Source organism: Canis lupus, chromosome 1 (assembly GCF_011100685.1).
Source record: "Canis lupus familiaris isolate Mischka breed German Shepherd chromosome 1, alternate assembly UU_Cfam_GSD_1.0, whole genome shotgun sequence".
In the NCBI taxonomy this organism is placed as follows: Eukaryota; Metazoa; Chordata; class Mammalia; order Carnivora; family Canidae; genus Canis; species Canis lupus.
The window spans coordinates 58,424,215-58,445,446 of NC_049222.1; the positions used below are offsets into that span (position 1 = coordinate 58,424,215).

The 21,232-nt window shown below is 40.5% G+C and overlaps 1 protein-coding gene across 2 annotated transcripts in view; it reads left to right on the top strand.

The window, feature by feature from the left end:
• Nucleotides 1-374: 374 nt before the first annotated feature.
• NUS1 (NUS1 dehydrodolichyl diphosphate synthase subunit) overlaps nucleotides 375-21,232 on the top strand; it is a 28,795-nt gene continuing 7,937 nt past the window's right edge. Inside the window, exons 1-3 of one of the 2 annotated variants that reach the window (XM_038526647.1) lie at nucleotides 375-851; nucleotides 15,474-15,599; nucleotides 16,492-16,641. In XM_038526647.1, coding sequence (XP_038382575.1) covers nucleotides 437-851; nucleotides 15,474-15,599; nucleotides 16,492-16,641 — 691 coding nt within the window. In that variant the 5' untranslated portion in view covers nucleotides 375-436. The remainder of the gene's footprint in view (nucleotides 852-15,473; nucleotides 15,600-16,491; nucleotides 16,642-21,232) is intronic. The other variant, XM_038526646.1, reaches the window with a different exon arrangement.

Below are 21,232 nucleotides of genomic sequence, written 5' to 3' on the forward strand. Positions count from 1 at the left end.
CCCGAGGGACGCGGAGTCCCTGACCTCGCGCGTTCCCACCTCCGAGCCAGGTGTCCTGCCCGCGCAGGCTGGCGGCGTCTGCACCTCGGCCTCCGCACCTCGAGGGGGCGCCCGCGGCCCCCGGCCCGCTCCGTTCGCAGGCGCTCGCCCTCCCTGGCCGCGCGGGTTTGGGCCACATCCGCGGCCCCGGGCGCCGCGTCAGAGGCCCGCACGGCCCAATCAGAACTGTCCATGTACTCGTGGGGGCGGGGCCGCCGCGGCAGGAGGAAGATGGCGGCGGGGGCGAGGTGAGGTGTTGGCAGTCGAAAGGGGTTCGGGCGTGGGGGGCGGGGGAACGTGGAGCGATGGCCCGCGCCGGCCGCAGGGCTGGATAAAGAGCCGTCGCGCCGCGGGTGTGGGAGGGAGGGAGGAGAGGGTGCCCGGGCGCCACGAGAGTATGACGGGGCTGTACGAGCTGGTGTGGCGGGTGCTGCACGCGCTGCTCTGTCTGCACCGCACGCTCACCTCCTGGCTCCGCGTTCGGTTCGGCACCTGGAACTGGATCTGGCGGCGCTGCTGCCGCGCCGCCTCCGCCGCGGTCCTAGCGCCGCTCGGCTTCACCCTCCGCAAGCCCCCGGCCGCCGGCAGGAACCGCCCGCACCCCCGGCACCCGCGCGGGAGGCCGGGCCCGGCCGCCGCCCACCCCCGGCTGCGCTGGCGCGCGGACGGCCGTTCCCTGGAGAAGCTGCCGGTGCACATGGGCTTGGTGGTCACCGAAGAGGAGCAGGAGCCCAGCTTCTCGGACATCGCGAGCCTCGTGGTGTGGTGCATGGCCGTGGGCATCTCCTACATTAGCGTCTACGACCACCAAGGTGAGGTCCGGCGCGGGCAGGAGGGATCCGGGGCGTGCCGCTCGCCGGCTCCGCCAGCTGGCCCGCTCCCGAGGCCCTTAACTGCAGAGTACGGTGCCAGCGCTTTCGAGGAAGGGAGATAAGATTTCCCCAACACCTGCTGACTCCCTGTGTTCGAGTCAGCCGCTTTCTGTGCATTAAAAAAAAAAGACAAAAAAAAAAAAAACCCAAGCCCACAACACTGCTTATTCTTTGTAGCGCCCCAGTAAGGCAGACGGGATCAGTGTGCCCTAGTGTCACAAAAGAGGGTCACCGGCCTCTGCGCTGGTCCCGCGCTTGCCCCTCCGTTAACGCCGGTGTGATTCCCTCCGAGAAGATTCCCAGAACTGCTCTTAGGTCGCTGCGAGGCTGGGAAGGGTCGGGGCCAGGTGGCGTTGGAACCGCGGTTCCGGAAATAGGTGGGGGCGGGGGGGCTCGAGAGGCAGCACCGCAGGCGGTCGCCCAGCCTTCGGGGGTCTGGGGTGGCGCGCGGTCCTCGGTCCTTGGCGGCTAACGCAGGGCTGGATAGAGTGCTTCCCTCCTGTAAGCTCTGGTCGCGGGAAGGCATTTATTTGTCCCCGCGGGCGGCCTCGGTCGGTGGAAGAGTCGGGCCCTCGCTGGGTGGCCGGAGCCTTGAGCGCCGCGCCAAGCCGGTGCCTTGGAAGGTGGCATCGCGGCCCCGCAGGCCCCCGGGAGGCGGCCGCGCGCGTCGGCGACGTGGTTAATAACGAGTCCGAAACCGCTGGGAGGACCCGGGAGAGAGGCTCTCGCCGAGGAAGTAGGCCCTCGGCTGGACCCTGAGTGCAGTCGGAGGGAAGGTTGGGGAAGGCTCTCCAAGTCAGGCTTGGCCTCCGCGGGTCCTGAAAGCCGGGGAGTCTAAGGAGAGGCCAAGAGGTGGTGCCTACCGTAATCTCGGTGTACCTGCCGAAGGAAAGAAAAGGAACGTGGTTTGTTTTTTTTAAATTTCTGTAGATTTTATTTATTTATCCATGAGAGACAGAGAGAGAGAGAGACAGAGAGGCAGAGACACAGGCAGAGGGAGAAGCAGGCTTCACGCGGGGAGCCCGACGTGGGACTTCGAACCCGGGACCCCGGGGTCATGCCCTGGGCTGAAGGCGGTGCTAACCCGCTGAGCCACCCGAGCTGTCCCATGGTTGGTGGTTTTTTTTTTTTTTTATGTTAATTTTTTTATTGGAGTTCGATTTGCCAGCATACAGCATAGCCCCCCACTTCGGTCACCGAAGTGACTGCCGCGCCCCGCGGAAGCTACAGTCTGATTTCGTTTTTCCCTTAAAATCTTCGTCAGGGAAGTGGGTCGTAAGAGTGGGGTTTTGTCCCAACGGCGCGGCGGAGGCCAGACAGTGACTCTTGGACGGGGTTACTCTTGCCTGGTCTGTCCCCTTCCTCGCAGGCAGCAGAGGAGTCTGGTGACTCAGTAGCGTGTCACCGTCAAATGATGGGTTAACCGGTAGGGGTAAAGTTGAATAGGGGCTGATATTTCTATGGGACTTGCCGAAGAAGTCAGCAGACCAGTAGAAATCACGAGACTGTTAGGAAGCGGGGAAAGAAAGAAGTGAGGAGCAGAAATGGAAATTATCCGAAGCCATTAAACAGTGTGGTGAATCCCTTGTATACAGGTGGTTGCTGTAAAGCAAGTACCTTGACGTGCCAGGAGGGAAGGCGGAGGGAAGGCGGAGGGCAGGCGGAGGTCTAGCTCCACAGTCTCCCTGGGTGGCTGTGCCTCCCAACCCAGATTGTCATATTGCTGCACTTCCTTGTTCCAGCAATTCCTGCTGCTGAGCTGCTGATGTGGTTCAGAAATAGCCTCTGTCATATTTGCTGAAAGAAAAACCACTGTTAATGAAAAGGAAGAAGTCAAGCTAACCTGCCATTGACTGAACACAGAAAGGACTTTTAAAGTTCTTGCCAGTGACTAGACTCAGGGCCCTTTTTGCCCTACTCTAGAAGCAGTTTTAGTTATTTTTTAAGGGGATAACTTCATTGTTTAAAATAAGAGGCTTTTGATTTACCCACTCTTGGTTTTGGTTCATTCATTCATTCATTCATTCAGCAGTAACAACGGACATGTGTTAAATACCAGGTATTAGTGTGGGCATGGGAGTAGCAGTGGACAAAACAGACAAAAATTCCTGTGCTCCTGGAACTTACATATATTATGAATGAGCAAAATATGTGGTAAAGTAGATCATAAGTGAAATGAGGAAAAATAAAACAGGGAAAGGGGATAGGAATGTTGAAAGGCAGTAGTAGAAGAGGGGGTGCAGTGTTAAGTCGGGTAGCCAAGGAAAGCCTCGTTGACCTTTGAATATAGACTGAGGGAGGTGAGGAAGGAAGCTGTGTGGATATGTGAGAAAAACTGTCCTTTTTAAGGGAAGTGTAGCTGCTTAAGCTTTATTGAGTTATCCCAAACAGACTTTTATTTAAATCTATTTCTGCATAGGTATTTAACTTTTTTTTTTTTTTTTTTTTTGGTATTTAACTTTAAAAAAAATAACAAATGTCATATTTATTGAGTACCTTACTATGGTTTTTGAAGTACTGGGACACAAAGAAATACAAAAAATTGTGTCTCTCAAGGACTTAAAATATCTCAAGTTAAGATTGCCTACTAAAAAATAATATATAAATGCTGAGTGGCAGAGACTGTTTAAGGAAAGAAAAAACTCCTAGTGGAGCAGGGTTACCCCTCATATGCCCATAACCAGGAAGGAGGTGACACTTGCAAAAATAGGTGGAATTTGAATTAGCATGAACAGTAGTGTTCTCCATCCTCTACCCACTGCCACAGCCCTGGTCTCTTCCCCCACTGTCTCTTCCTCCCCCCCTCTCTATATGTGAATAGGGAATTCCCTATTGGTAGCATTCCTATTAGACAGTCTTGAACAACAGCACCAAGTAGTGTTGGGAACAGTAAATATACTATGTAAGTTTGTGTAAAGAAAAGAAAAGCTGAGAAATAAGGTAGGGTGAAGGCTTGGGTGACTGTTCTATTGCTTTGTAGTCTACCCCCAAAGCATAGTGGTTAGTTTGTTTGTTTTGTTTTGTTTTGTTTTGTTTTTTTAAGGCATAGTGGTTTAAAACAACTTCTGTGTTGACTCAGTTCAGTTGGTCAGTTATTTTGGGGGATTGGTCCTCATAAGGTTGCAGTCACATAGTGGCTGGGACATAAACATTTCTTGTCATAAGTCTGATGCCTGCTTTGTGAGAGTTGGAATAGATGAAGGCAGGTTGGTCATCTGCCTTCACATAGTCCTTCTACATGGCTGGCTTGGACTTTATCATTTAATAGTGGCCTCATGGTAGTCAGATCATAGTTGACTTCCTTCAAAGAGTATTCCCAGTGACCTGGCCAAAGGCCAAAGTTTGCAAGGCGTCTTTGCTGAGCTTAGGGAATCTTGCAGTGTTACTTTGGCTGTATTCTCTTGGTTTGAGAAGTTGAGAGTCAGAGGTCTGCCCCAAACCAAAATGTCGAAATAGATTTCACCTCTCCATGAGAAAACAGCTAGTGCAGAAAGATGGGAGAGAGGCAGTCGTGGGAAGGATGCGGGGTAGGCAGGGATTGACGACGGCAGGCATCTTGGAGACAAGCTCCTGTACCATCTTACATTTTTCCCTGGCCTGTACCTCTTCACCTAAAAATTTGAGTTTAAATAAGCATTCATTTTAATTAATTGTAATTGGGTCTAGATTATGTTTTGTCCTGAGACTAAAAAAAAATAAGACCCATTGATATTTATTTTGGTTTGACAGCAAAACTGAACTTTTTATTTTCGTTTACCTGCCATATTTCTTGATTCTAATAATTTCTGCCAGTAATTGCTTCATATTTTAGAAATTGGAGTTGTTTTCTCAGGAATTTCTTAACATCAGAATTCTAGTAAAGGGATTTGCCTAATTTGACTCCATGATTATAATTGAAGAAAGGACCATAATTGGGTTGGCACAAAAACTGGAATTCAGGGGCTTTTGGAGCTACAGCCTTAGGGGTGCTGTGCTTGCCTGGCTCTCACTTGAAGTACGCTTAGCTCCATGTTGTCTGGGTATGTGTTAGTATCTTTGGTGATGGGACCTGTTCTTACTGCCCGGCCATATCGGTGCCATGCTGGGGACTTTGCGGTAGGGCAGGATTTTTCAAAATGTGACCTGTGGACCATCTAAGAGTGAGTCGTTGGGGATGCTTCTAACAGAGATTCAAGGTATTATCGATCAGACTGAATTAGGGGAGCGGGACCTGAGCACCTCCGTTTTTATCAAACTGCATACTGCCTCTGTACGCTGAAGTTTAATGGCTAGCACAAACTGAGGGACATTCTGCTACTTGCCTTACTTCAAATTATTTGTTCTTCATGTTCCTTTTCATGCGTGAGGTAGTCTGGGCAGGGTCTTAGTATTAGTTCCCATAAGTTGGAGTGATCCAGAATAAGGCATTGCCTTCTGTGTGAGGATTCAGCAACAAGAGAACAGGAGTCTTTGTTCTGCGTTGCTCTTTCTGGTGTTACTTCAATAGTTGTAAAGTCATAAAATCTGTACTAGGTGTCTTCTGAAATTGTTTTTAGGTACAGATTTCTCACACTGGAATTAAAAATGTCCAGTGTACTCCCAGCCTCCCCGGCCTACTTCTTACTATTTCATATACCTTTTGCTGTATCCCAGGTTTAGGGGACTTGACGTTCTCTCCCATTGGAAGGGCTCTTCTCCTTTCCCTGACAAATGGCTGTCTACTTGTCAGAAGGCTGTCATTGATCCTTTTAAGTCCATCCTATCATCTCTTATGTAGCCTGTCTTGATTCTTCGATTCTTTTCTTGCTCTATCCTTGAATCTCCTCAGAACTTGGTGTATCTCTAAAGGTATTTCTGTTTTCTAAAGCAGTAGTCATATATATGTGCCTGGATCATCTTACTGGATTGTAAGCTCCACAGATGCTATCTATCCTTTTCATATTTGCTTCTCCTACAGTGTGTAGTTTGGTGTTGTACATTGGTTTCCCAACATGAGCACCCAGGAACCTTAAAATAATGGAGAGAAATGAACATAATTTGCCCTAGTTATGTTTTTGCTCAGTGATACAGATGCCATTGGGAAATATGGTTTTACTAAGTACTTATTGTTCTTATTGTATTTGGAACATAGAATTGGAAGTTTTGAAGTCCGGTTGTATTGCAATTACATCTTGATATAATGAGCAATATAAACTGGAGTGCTCGTATTCCTCAATGTGGAAACTCATGTCAGGGAACATCTGGTCCTAGTCCTCAGCTTTGTGTAGTTCATGTCTTGTGCAGAATTTTACATGTATCTTAGCATCCTGGAAAGTCCTCTTTTTGTGTCAGAGTTAGCTACCTGGCAAAAGGCTACCATTAATCCTTATAATAATGTCCACCCTGCTACTTCCTAGATAGCCTCTGAACTACTTCATCCCCAGTGTTGCTGACTTTGAAAAGCTTTATTCTGCTTTTTTTGGCTTTAGAAATGACCTCATTCTCTTGAGTACCCTTCTGTTTAACCATAGTACTGGATCTGTGTCTGAAAATAAACCCTTACTTAATAGGAATAGTCATTGTTGAATTCTTACTGTCTACCAGAAATTATGCAAAGAAGTGCATTAAATCCTTAGCAGCTTTACACATCAAGAAACTGACACTTAGAAAGCCAAGGACCCATATCTAGTAAGGACCAGATCTAGAATTTGAACTAGATTTTATTGCAGAGCTTTTATACCTAACCATTTTGCTATACTGACTTTCACTGGTAAGAGAATATGACTATAATATAGTCACTTTTAGTACTATTCCTAATTATGTTGGGTCATTTTAAAGCCTTGATAAAGTGGAACTTATCTACAGGTAATAGGAATGATTTGTAACATATTTGAAGGCAAATGGAATTTTCTTTATACCACTAATACAAAAGTTTATCCTATGAATCACAGGGTATACATTTTTAATCAACTAAGATTAATTTTATGGAACTCCTGCTCTGTGTTGAACCATTTCTTTGTTCTGTAAGCAGAGTCTGTGAAGACATTCTTCTCATTTTTATAATGTGTGCCCAGGGGCTGAGAAAGCCCACATGGTTGGTAATTTTACCCATCTCTCTTGCTGAAGAGTTGGAACTGGAAGCCCGGTACTTGTTGCATTATGCCGTACCACCGTCACACATGTATCTTCCCTTGCTACACCATGCTTATTATTCCAGTGTAATTGCTGTTCTGTGAAGTAGCCTGGGGCTCTCTCTCAAAATAGAAATGTTTAATGGCATCTAAGATTTATTTTGTTATGACTGCTTTAGTCATGTAAAGTTTTCATGGTAGTTTTTTTTTTTAATTTTAAATACTTCATAAGTATATATTTTCTTCTCTCAAGATTGCCTCTGATAGCGTAATTGGGTTGTTAGAAAAATTAAGTGAGGGTAACCACTAGGTAACTTATTTAGGTGTCTAGTTTATTTATTTATTTATTTTTAAATTTTTATTTATTTATGATAGTCACAGAGAGAGAGAGAGAGAGAGAGAGACGCAGAGACATAGGCAGAGGGAGAAGCAGGCTCCATGCACTGGGAGCCCGACGTGGGATTCGATCCCGGGTCTCCAGGATCGCGCCCTGGGCCAAAGGCAGGCGCTAAACCGCTGTGCCACCCAGGGATCCCAGTGTCCAGTTTTAAAGGATAGAAAGTAGGCCATTTTGAAGGATGGGCATTTATTTATAAAGAAATATATTAATTCCATAACTGGTTAGATGCTTTATAATTAAGAGAGATTGTTTTAGTGTTTATCCCACTTTTCTTTCCTCCCTTCCCTTGTCCTTATAAATACTTGCTGCTGGATGTTTCTTGAAGTCTGTTTCTATAGAAGAGAAGGGAGAACCATGGTAAACATTCTAATTTCGGATTTTAAAAAAGATATATTAAGTATGTGCTTTGAAAGTCTCATTTTATGGCGTTGATTATTCATTTCACATAAATTTCAAAAGAAGCAGTATTTAAGGAATATTTGATGACTGAATACTTGTCTAATTAAAGTCCTTCTTACTTAATTTGAAAGAAGTATGTATGTCCTGGTTGTATTACCCAGTTAATGTATTACCCATGCTTGAGTGAAAGGGTAGACTAAATATTGAAACCTCTAATTCCAAAATGTCATTTCAATGAATATAGTAGAAATTTCAAAAGACTACAGTAAGGTACCTGAATACAGTATATAATCTGATAGGTGGATAGAACATACTTAATTCCACTCTCTTTGAAATAGTTTTCCCCTGGCTTCTATGACATCCTATAAGCTTGGATTTCTTCCTGTCTTGCTCTCTGTTCCTTCTGAGCCTCCTGGCTTCTCTTCATTTGTTCCACTTCTAAATGTTGGGGTGTCCTAGAGTTTTGTACTGCGTATATGTATATATGCCCTTGTGGTTCTCTCCTTCATTCTGTCTTCTAGGTTAAAGAGCAACAAACTTTTTCTTAAAGGGACAGCTACTAAATATTTTGGGCTTAGTAGGTTAGAGGTCCCTGTTACAACTACTCAGCTCTGCCAGTGAGGCCAAAAAAGTAGTTATAAATGAACAGGTGTGACTGTATTCCAAACAGGTAGTTTGCTGACCCCTGTCCCAGATGGTTTCTCCAGTCTTACCAGGTGTTCCTTAAATGCTCTTACCAGGATTTGTAACTCCAGTCCTGATCTCTCCCATAATTCCAGAATCCCGTATCCAACTCACTAACAGGTTCACTTTTATTTGGCATTCAGCATGTCCAAAACAGTACTCTTGAATTTCCCTCCCACCCCAGACCTGTCTCCCAGTTTTTCTTATCTTAAAAAATACTAGTACCTTTCAACCAGTTGCTCAAGCTAAAAACTTAGATCTCTTCTGTGAGTCTCTTCTATCATATTACGCCTGTAATCTATAAATAGGCCTCCTTGGCCTGCCTTCTAGAATATGTTCCAAATTGAACACTTCTTTTGGTTGTACATTGCAGTCACCCCAGTTTGAGTTACTATATTTTACCTGGATTATTGCTGTAGCCACCTTACTGGTCTTCATTTATATTCTGGCCCCTGTATAATCCACTCTTCACTCATCAGCAAGGTGATCTTTTGTGATAATATCATTCAAATTCTGAATAAAACCTTCCAAGTGCTTCCCATTACACTTGGAATATTTTCTCAGCTCATTACCAAGGCCCATAGACCCTTTTGTATACTACCCTTTGTCTGACCTCATATAATGCCCTTTTGTTCCACTTAATTTCTGTGTTCACCAGTTGTACTGCCATTTTTTTTTCCCCCTGAATATGATGAAAACCTAAATTCTGAGAGAGTATGCAATAGCTATAGCGGTAATGATCTCAGGTCTGGAAGTACTAATTTTTAAGTTTTGAGAGCTAAACCAAGTCAGCAAAGACTTTTTTGTTAAATAATGCAATTGTAATAATCATGAGATAGCACCAAGGAAGGATACATATTATACAGGTGAAGAAAACAGGATACAAAATTGCTTAATCAAAAAAAACAAAACAAAACAAAAAAAAAAAACAAAACAAAATTGCTTAATCATATAAGCCAGGATTACACATGTATGAGAACAAAGACTGGGGAATACTAAACATTGGGAGTGCTATGATGGTAAGGTTAGGGGACACTCAGTTTAGGATGAATGGTTGGGGGACATTACCTTACCTTGTTGTCTAAACATTGAGCATTGTAAGTAGATTTCAATACTAGAATTTAAAATAGATATTTCTTAAGACTATAAAAAGTTCACATTTGGCCCCCAAAGTACACAGGTAAAGTTTATCAAGTAATACCAAAAACATTGTAGCCTTTCTGAAGTCCAGTTTCCTGGCATAATAGTTTATATTTTTTATGGAAATTATAGATGTTCATGCGTGCATGTACATGTGTGTGTTTTAAAAAAATAGTCCTTTCATATATCTTTTTTCTCTGTATTTACATGTAGTTTACACTTAGGAAATTGAGAGTATGTGAGATACACTTGTAGAGCAACAAAACATAATATGACATTCTTTAAATTATTATTGCAAAAACTTATTTTACATCCCCACATCATTCTTAAGGAATTTAAATAACTGTTAGCCCTGTGAAACCTTCTTTAAAAGCCTTTTAAAAAAGAGCCCTAGTCTTAGTTCTTTCTAAAGATATCACTTATTTGTAAAAAAGCTAGTTTTATGTATTTAATAAGAGTTCAACTTTGGGAGAGGGGAATTAAAAATTTCATGGGTATATTAGTAAAGTAGGTTTAGCATTGTTTATCAAGATTAGAAATAGTTATTAAACTGAATAAGTAGAATCTAAAAGACCTGGATTTCAGGCCAAAGTCTTAGACTCTTGACCAAGGACAATTGCTTGACCTTTTGGGTCTCTTTCCTCATCTGTAACAAGATGGGATAAAATAATTATTTTAGCTTATTACTGTATGATTCTGTAAAATAGGATTTTCTCAAAAATGTATTTGTAATTGTTTTCCCTTAGGTCAGTTATTTCTGAACAAATCTCTCAAGTTCCTTTTACATAAAATTACTTTGGTGGTAGTTTCTTTTATGACAACATTTTGGCTTTTGTTTAGATCCTGTGAGGACAAACAAGATGAATTACGAGAAAAAGAACTCCACAAGTATAAATACTTGCCTAATGTCATACTATGATATCAGAGGAATTGCTTGTCATAGTCAAAGGCACTCTTATATCTTGCTGGATTTCTTGTGTATCATGTGAAATATGTGTGGGCACACTTTGAATCCTGAAGAAAATTTTAAGTTGATAGTATTGTTTATAGGTAAGTGAGAGAGTTAACATGGTGTATAACCAGGATTTCTGGATGGAGCAAGCTGTGAGGTATAAGGAATCATCTTGCTGATACTGTGCTTTATGTATTTAATACCTCTCAAGAACTAGACTTCTGTATTTAATTTCTCCATCCAAATCAGCCAAAACAAAGGTTGTGTTTAAAATAACTTTACGAACATCTTTATTAAAGAGAAGTTTGTAACTGTGCCTCCTGTGTATTCTTCCTTTTTAACAGAATTTCTGCCTCTGTGCGCTAAGGAAGTACCTTCTTTTATTGTGAGAGGTTCCTGGAGACTTCTTAAAAATTCCATTCCGTGACAGGTCCATTTAGGTTTTGTTGTTAGGTGGCACTTTGTGCACTGATAATTCAGTTTATTAAATAAACATTGAACTCCTGCTATGTGGAAGGTGCCTTAGGGGAAAAGGGATGAGTAAGACCCAACTTCCTAAGTAAAACTACAGTTCTGTAGGAGGATTAAGTTATAATAAAAAGTAAAATATTGTTTAGTATGGAGTTTTGAATAAAATGTGTGTTTGGAGGGGGTGAAGGTGAGTCCGAGGAGGAATGGGGCATATCTGGCTATGGGATTGGGAAGGGCTTCTTGAGGATAAGTGATATTTTAGCTGGCCTTTGAAGAGTTTTTAAGGGCACGGGGTTGGGAAGGTAACATAAAGGACAGAGGTTGGACTCATGTCAGATGTTTTGGGGGGAACAAAAAGCAATTCTAATTTGCTGGCATAAAGTATTACAGAGAAATAGATTCGTTTGTTTCATAAACAAATTATTTCTACCCACCAAGTATGGAACACAGGCTGCAATCTTAATACTGATCTGAGCAGTATGTTTTTGGTACAGTAAACATTTTCGGAGCCATTAGAGATACTAAAATTAGAATATGTCAGGATTGAAGATGAACCCAAAGTTTAATCTGGTTTTCAGTCTAGTTAGTAATACATGCTAGAAGGGGTAAGAAGACCTACTGGAAGGTGATTGTAATATTTTAAAGAAAAAGACTATTGCTTGGAACTGGGGACAAGGAACAAATGGATATGGGAAATATTACTGTAGGAGAGCATATGGATTTAGCATGTTAATAGGGCATTGGAGGTGGCAGTGAAAATACTGGAGAGTAGAGAAGATGTCTGGGTGACTGGGCAGGTACTGGTGCCTTTATTAGAAATAGAACAACAAAAAGGATTATACTTTTTTTCCCCCTTCTGATTATATAGATAGCTTAACAGCAGTTAGGATTTCAAATCACCTTTTGTATTACCGTCTTATACATTCACTGTTCTCATATTGCCTATTCCTATCTAGACCTTTTCCTTAAGTGCATATAAGTCTTGCACTTATGGTACTCCTCCATTTTTTTAAAACTTGCTATAAGTGTTTGAGAACTAGCTTTAAAAAATAAGCTGCCAAGTTTTAGATTTGTTCATTTTTAGATGCTCATAGAACTCACAGGTAGAATTAGATAGTTTGAATGAACTGGAATTGTTAACAAAATGCTGATCCTGCATTTACTTAAAATTACAATGTTTTGTTCATGGTGGATGTTTTTGCATTAGGTTGTTAATGACATTACATTAAGTTATTATTAATCTTAGTTGCTGAGTTTTTTAGTGCCCCCTTAAGTTTTGCCTCGCTCATCTTATACTTGTCCTGGCCCTGAGTGGTTGTACAGTCCTGTGGGTGAGTAGACTTAAAGAGGAGCACATGGACAGAAAGAGAGGGCTGACATAGGAACTCTAGGAGTAACCTCCAGTTACAGGTGGGAAGTGGGAAAGGATTCAGTGGGAAGTGAGAAGGGGCCATCCAAGGAGCAGGTTGGCAGTGGAACCAAGAAAGGGTGTTCAGACAAGCTGGAGTAAGGATAGAATTTTGAGAAGGAAGCAGGGTAGTCACTAATGGTAACACTTCAGAGAGATTAAGAAGGAAAGGATACAGATTGAGAAGAGAGAATGAGCATTTTGGTGATAAAGAGTATCACCCACTGATTTGGAGAGAGCAAGAGTGCCTGTAACGTGTTCCTGTTTTAATCTGGAAGCTACAGCAAAGATGAGTGAGTTAGTGAGAACTGAAGCAGGTCTTGAGAGTATCAAAGGAAGGGATCAGCGTGGTGTAAATAGACAAAAGCAAGGATTCCTACTGGTAGGTTACTATTAAAATGAATAATTTTAGCTCATATGAGAAATAGATTTGGTTAACATTTTACTAAGTTCCATGTCCTGGCAGTAGTGTTGTGGAGATTTTGCATTGTTTTTAAAATTCATATGCTTTCCATAATTGATACCTATGATGTAGACTGAAATTGTAGTCTAAATTATTTTTTATTTGCATAAATAATTGGAAATCTTGTACCGTTCCTAAGCCTGTATCATATAGTTGTTTCGTAGTATATGCCTTTGTGTTGTACATGTGAATTTTACGATTGACTTGAAGATGTTTATGTCCTACACATCTGCATTGTTGCCCAAGTGTTACTGTACTAAACATTGTTTTTCAAATGGCTTCTGACATTAATCACCTTCCTTCAAAAATTTTGTTTGTATTTGGGACTATATTTTTTTGTTTAATCTCACTCTGGATATGGGTACTATGAAATGTTCTTTTATATTTCCTGGCTTTTCCTAAAGGAGCCATGACCTTGGCCCCTGTTCTTCTCCATGTGTGCGTCCTTACCTTTGGAGATCTCATTTCTCACTTCTTGTGTGTTTGCCTTTCACCTTGAGGAGGAGGACTCCCAAATGTATGTCTCCATCTCTGTCCTCTGTCTTGTGTTGTTACCTTCCCAGCCCCACCCCTGTACAGTTCTTCTAATTAATTCTTCATAGGCCAGCTGAAATGTCATTTACCCTAAAGAGATCCCCCTAGTCTAGTCTCTGTCCTGTTGTCTTCTTTCGGCAGACATTCAGCAGACATTTGTTTGTTGAGTATTCTGTGCCAGGCACTGTCCTGGCCCCTGGTGAGCAAAACAGTTAACATCTCTACCCACGTGGATGACACTTTTGAATGTGCTTCCCTCCTGTCTTAATCACTTTTTCAGTACCCCTTGCCTAAATATTCTATCATCAGCTGTCTAAAACTAAGCTTATGTTTTCCTCAAACCAGTTCTCTGCTAGAATTTTCCCACTTAAAAAAAGTTGATTATTTTCTATTAGCTAGGATTAAAGCCATGGAATTTTGTGTTCATTTCTAATTAAGTCATGCTCTTCATTCTCTCAGTTCTTCTATTAATGAACTCCTTCCGTTGCTTCATCAAGTTATGAATAGACTATCACAGTACTCTGCTGCCTGACTTTCTCTGTAGTCAGGTTAATTGAGAGGTTAATTTTCCCAAAGTTATAAATTTCCACCATTCCCACGTTGATTGCATGTTGTTGGTTACCTGTTTGTTAGGCAACATGAAATGAAAATTAGACCTGTCCCCTTTTCTCAGATCCTTTGCTCCAGCAACATTGGTCTGTCTTTTGGGTATTCAGTATTTTTTTTTTTTTTCTGAAAAACAGTATCCTCTTCATTTTCTTTTAAGTTTCTCAAGTCTTGCTTATTTTACAAAGCTTTTCCCTACCAAGGGAGACTGCTTTTTATCTTTGAACTGCTGTTACATGTATACCACCAGGTTGTCATGTGTATACAGCAGATTCAGCAGATTCTCTGTTATTTTATATATATTTGTTGTGTTCTCTCTCCCAGTTAATCGTTGAAGTGCTGTTAAAGTCAAATCTGACTGAGAATACGGAGTAGGAATAGGATAAAGGGTAAAAAGCCAATGGCCACTAGAAAGTTGATCCTCTGAAAACAACTAAAAACTTGTCACTGGTTTTTAAAGCTTCTCCTTATTAATTGTATATTTTTATGTCACATAGTTCCTTCATCTTTCTCAATGACCTAATGGCAGTTAAAAGTTTTAACTTTTCTGTGCACAGTTGAAGGATCAAACACGGTTTCATGTAATATGTCTTCCATGCTTTGTTTGAATTTACTAAATTTTGATTTTGTTACTTTTGTGGATTCTCTCTACTTTTTACATAATTCATACTAATTCCCCTTACCATTAAAAAGGTGAATCAAAAAAAGGGTGAATCAAGGGGTGTGTGGGTGGCACAGTTGGTTGGGCATCCTATCCTTGGTTTCCACTCAGGTCATGATCTTGGAGTCGTGGGATCAAGCCCACGTAGGACTCCAGGCTTGGCCCAGAATCTGCTTGAGACTCCTCCCTCTGCCTCTCCCCTCACCATGTGTGCACGTACTCTCTTCCTCTCTCTCTCTCAAATAAATAAAAATCTTAAAAGAAAAAAATCACATTAAGGTAATAGTATTGAATACATGTGGTGGCTCTGCAAAGAAAGTTCATCGGACTGGGAGTCAAGAAGAGAAGGGCTTTAGATCACTACTGCAGTTTTTAAATTCTTGGACAAGACTCTTCAGGACTTTGGGTCTCAGTTTCTTAATCTGCAAATAAGGTTTCAGGTAAATGATCTCTTAAAATGTCTTTCTCAGTCTAATTTTATCATATGCATACTGACTAAGAAATCACCCTTGCCTTTTTTTTTTTTTTTTTTTTTTTTTTACATTAGTCTGACTCCAGACTCTTGTGTTAACAGAGTTTTGTTGTACTTTTCTTTAGATTCTAGTTCAGGTTCAGTCAGTTACTACTGCATTTGGAATTTATTCAGTTCTGAGTTCAGTGTTTTCACAACAAACATCCAGTAATTATTGAAGAGGATAAATTAACCTAATTGGGATTTACTTTACTTATTTACTTTACTTTTTTTTCTTTTTAAGGTATTTTCAAAAGAAATAATTCCAGATTGATGGATGAAATTTTAAAACAGCAGCAGGAACTTCTGGGCTTAGATTGTTCCAAATACTCACCAGAATTTGCAAATAGTAATGACAAAGATGATCAAGGTAAGCATGAGTGTGAAATTGAGTAACTTATGCAGTTTTGTGTTTTGTGTTTCAAGGCAAATTCTGTTATCCCTGTAGATCTTTATTATCACCATCTCTAATGATCAGATTTAGACTTTGCTTTCTTCATCTTGTTCAAAGATAATTTTCAGAAAACAATAAAATTATGACTTTCATAGATGTTAAAAAAAAAAAAACACGTTAAAGATTTTATTTAACTCAGAAACAGCCAGGTATCAGGTGGATTTTGTAACTAGTTCGAAAGAGAATCTAGAGAATGGACATACTTTTAGATCAGAAATATTGAAATGAACATGTAAATGGAAGCAAAACTAGTGTTTCTGTGGCATTACAGAGAAGATAATTGAACCTCTACTAGACAAGAAAGAATTTGCATGTCGATAGACAAGAATTTGGCATTGCTGTCAGTTATGTAGAATCCTATCAATTATAAAATAAGTCCCATAGAATCAGAGCCTGATAAAATGGACAGTACCTATTCCACGGAAACACATTTTTTTTCGTAGTCTTCATTTTGGTCTTGTGTAACTGCTAACTGTACCATGATTGTAGGTGACATTTTAGATGAGTGAAAATTGTAAACTAGCCTATAATCCCTGTTTTCTAGAGGATGCACTCAGAGATACAAGGTCTCTAAGCACTCTGAAAGGAAGGCAGTATATAAATACATATGCAGATGGGATGTGTGAGTCCTTTCAGAGGGGTGTATGTAGGTATGTTTTGATACTGAATTTGAAGGACTTAAATGATTCTTGTTTACTATAAGAACTATTATTTTAGTTAGTCTGAGCTTAATATTTCTTGAAATGGATTTTGAAATATGTCTGGAACAGGATGTTTTATTTCCTAACCTGTTTGTTTCTTCCTCCAGTTTTAAATTGCCGATCGGCAGTGAGGGTGCTCTCCCCAGAAGATGGAAAAGCAGATATTGTGAGAGCTGCTCAGGACTTTTGCCAATTAGTAGCCCAGCAGCAAAAGAGATCTGCAGATTTGGATGTAGACATGTTAGACAGTTTACTTAGTAAGTCCTGTATGTATATATGTATGTTATTAGTTTTATCCCACAGGGCTACGGTATGAAGGAGAACATCTAGGTTCTGTTTATGCAATAAAGCCTGATTTTGTTATTGTTACCCTTGTTTCTGAAATTTTCAAGACCCACACGTGAAAATGGTTTTGAGATCATGAAATTTGTAGTCAACTCACTTGAATGAGGACTTACTGGTAAAGGAGAGGATGTTAGAGGATTTGTGGGGCAGTGATAAATATCCTTGAATATTTATAGGACTTTTACTTGTGTTCCACCCCCCCCCCCCCCCGCTTTCTGGGATGCTTTTCCTATACCAAGAGTGACTTCTCTAGTTCTCCAGACACCGAATGGGTATCCAGCAATTCAATTCACTTCTGATTCTAACCACCTGGAGTCAGTGTTTGACAACACTATAGATTTAAAGGGTCAGTTACACAAGACTGCCCCCTTCACCCCCCGCCCCCCCAACAGATGCCCGTTGCAGTTTTCAGCCACCTGCACTTGTCACCTGCCCAGACCACCTGATCAACAGCCTATAAATAAGGGTTTCCCGTGACTCTCTCCTGAGGTTTGATAATTTGCTAGAATGGCTCACAGAATTCAGGAGGGAACTTTACACATTCACCCGTTGATTATAAAGGCTACAACTCAGAAATGGTCCATCTAGGGCAAGATATTGGCAAGGGGGTGCAGTCAACTTCCATGCTCTCTCTCTGGGCAAGTCACCCTCTCAGCACCACATTGTGCTCATCAACCTGGAGGCTATTAGCACCTTGCCTTTTAGGAGTTTTTATGGCAGTTCCTTTATGTTAGCAGGATTAATTAAATCAATGGCTATTAGGGATTGAACTCAGTTTTCAGCTTCCCTTCCCCTCCCTACTTGGAGGTTGGAAGGGATGGCTGAAATTTCAGCCTTGTAATCGCATGATTGGTTTCTCTGGCAATTAGTTCCTATCTTAAAGCTATCTAGAGGCCCACCAAGAGTCATCATTAACATAAAGTCAGGTATGGCAGAAAGGGGGCTTATGAATAATAAAAAATACTCCTATCATTCAGGAAATTGCAAGGATTTTAGGAGCTCTGTGCTAGGAACCTGGACAGAGACCAAATATCTATTTTTTATTATAATATCACACTCCTCTCACTGTGTCTTTTTAGTTTGAACTGTTAAATTTTAATTTAACTGCTATTTAGGAGGCATTACCAAGAAAATAATCTTATCATTCATTATTCTGTTTTTAATATTCTATCTCTTATATGATACCGAATATACTTCCTATATTTGTCATGTTATGCCAGGTATAACATTATAGAGTTTTTTTCCTTTAAAGATTTATTAAAAAGCTTTTAAGTTGGTTATTCTTTCTAGAGCTCCCTAGGAACTTTTTGCCTTAACTTTATGGTCCTTCTGCCTACTGGCATTATCCTGGATCCTTTTGAAGAAAGGCAGTACTTCTTACAAGTTCATGTCCAGTGATAGCTTCTATAGCCTTACAATTTCAGACATGCATTTTTTTGTTCATTCACATAGAATTTCCATTTATCTTACACTTTAATCATGCATTTTTTTGTCTAACTCAGTCATTTATTTGACCCTCCATTCTTGTTTCTTCCACTTTTTAACGTGTCTGTCACAGAGCTCACAGAGCACGGTCACTCTCTGACCATATGGTCTCACCGAGTACTGACTTTCACTGACTACTCACTTCTTCCTCTGCTCTCCTCTTGTCTTCTCTCTTATTGCCTATTGTATTCAATATTCAGGCTGAATGAATAGATTGAAAGTAGACCATTGTAGGGCTCATTGTAGGTTACTGGAGTGTTGACTGTTTCTTGGATTCTGTAAGGCCTCTCAACCACAGAGTAATTTACGAGGGTGTCCTGAAAGTGATGCAGGGACTAAAAGTGGTCCTTCAGGTAGCCAATTCTACATAGTGCTACAGTGTTGAACCCAGGTGTTGGCTTCAGGGGTAGTAAACCCATGATAAGTAAAAATGTACACAGTCCATAAGTTACTAATCTGACAGAAGCGAACCCTCTGAATACTGTCACCCCCAAAAGTTCTCTTGTGACTGCAGTTAATCACCATTCCTACTCCTACACAAGGCAGCTACGTATCTGCTTTTTGACTATACTTTTGTCTTTTCTAGAAATTATATATAAACATAGTCATTATGTAGTCTTCAATGTCTTGCTTTGTTTCCTTGGTATATTATTAAGGTCCATTCACATTGCAAATATTAGTAGTTCATTACTTTTTGTTGGGAATAGCATTCAGTTTTATGGATGTACATTTTGTTTATTCATTCATCAGTTGATGTACATTAGGTTTGTTTGAATAATGCTGCTGTGACCATTCACATACAAGTCTTTGTGCAGACATGTCCTTTCTTTGGTACATAGTGAAATTGCTAGTTTCTATGGTGAGTTGAATGTTTAAGAAACTGCCAAACTATTTTTCAAAGAGGCTATACTATTTTTACATTCCATGAGCAATGTACAGGAGTCTAGATTCTTCACATCCTTGCCAAGGCTTAGTATTGTCAGTTTTTGTATTTATTTATTTATTATTTTTATATTTTAGCCATTCTGGTGGGTAATAGTATCTCATTGTGGTTTTTTTTTTCTTTTTTTAAAGATTTTATTTATTTATTCATGAGAGACAGAGAGGCAGAGACACAGGCAGACGGAGAAGCAGGCTCCGTGCAGGGAGCCCAACATGGGACTTGATCCCAGGCCTCCAGGATCACACCCTGGGCTGAAGGCGGTGCTAAACCGCTGAGCCACCTGGGCTGCCCTTCACTGTGGTTTTAATTAACATTTTCCTAATAACTAATGACATGGAGCTTTTTTTCATGTGCTCATCTGTATCTTTAGTGAAGAATCTGTTCAAAACATTCTGCCTATTTTTAACGGGTTGTTTGTCTTCTTGAGTTTTAAGGGTCTTTATTTTGGGTACACATCTCTGTTCAGTAGTAAGGTGGGACTTAGGGATGAATATTTTCTCATAATCCATGGCTTATTTTTCTTACTGGTTTCTTTTAAAGTGTTTAATCTTTATGAAATCCAATTTATCTTTTTTTTCCTGTTGTGGATCAATACATTTGGTGTCATATTTGAGAAATCTTTGCCTAACCCAAAGTCACAGTTCTTCTAGATTTTTATCACTTTGGCTGTTAACATTTCAATGTGTAATCTATTTCAACTTAATTTTTGTGAATGGTGTGAGGTTGTTCTTCTACCACCATTTTTTTTCTCTGTTGAATTACTATGACTCCTCTATTGAATCTCAATTTACTGTAAGTCTTTGAGTTTATTTCTGGACTTTTTATTCTATTCCATTGTTCTATATTGTTTGTCCTTCAAATGCCACATGTCTTGATTACTATAGTGCCTACTATGGTAAACTTCGAAATCATGTAGGGTAAGTCTTTCAGCTTTGATTTTCTTTTTAAAAAACTTTGGTTACACTCAGGGCCCTTTCATTTTCATGTAAATTTTGGAGTCAGTTTGTCAGTTTCACAGGCAAATTCCACAATACCCTGTTTTGATAGGTATTGGGTTGAATCTGTAGCTCAATTAGAGAATTGCCATCTTAACATTATTGAGTGTTCTAATCCATGAACATAGCATATCCATTTATTTGGATCCTAATTTTTCTTTTAACAGTGTGTTATAATTTCAGGATTTGGGTTTCTGCTTTTGTTAAGTTTATTCCCAAGTATCTTATTCTTTTGGATGCTATTAATGGGATTGTTTTCTTGATTTTTGTTTTTGCATTGTTTGTTGATAATATATGGATATGTGGTGTTTTTTTTTTTTAATACTGATTTTGTATCTTGCCACCTGGCTAATATTCATTTAATAGTTCTGGTAGTTCATTTTGCAGAGTCTTAAGATTTTTTAAAGATGACAACTGCTGTCTCTGCTCAGATTTTCTTTTCTTTCTTTTTTTTTTTTTTCTGCTCAGATTTTCTATTTCTGATTTTATTTCTAGGTCTGACTGCCTGTGTCTGTCTAGTTTTATGTGTCAGACAGTGATATGCACACTGGTTGTGCTCAAACACTTTAAGTTTGTAAGGCTTCCCTGATCTCTGTGTGATGTTGGAAAGTGCATTCAGAGTTGCCACCAGTTCTTGTCTTCTTGACTGTTACTTTTCACTGGGCTTTCTTGCTGCCCTCTTTCATTCTTAGCATGTGGGTGGTTCCCTGGTCAGCCATGGATATGCAGAGAGCTTATTTCTGAGTCCTTGTTTCCAGGATCTTCCTGGTAAATTTCTGACCATTATACTGTTGGCCCTAATTGGGGCTACAACATCAGGCTAACAAATGGTGGGTTTTCCTCATTTGTTCCCTTTTGAGTTTGCCACTGTTAGCTCACAGAACCCTAGGTTTTTATCATTGCTCCCTCTCTCCTGCCCACAGTCTTCAGTGCCAAATGGAGTCCATATCTTTTGGCTACAAGCAGCAAATCTGCTAGCTTTGCTCTCAACCCCATGCTGATAAAACTATAGTTCTCTCCGTTTGATTGGGGGTAAAGTTAAGGAACTTCCCAGGCAGGAAAGACAAAGACCCTTACTCT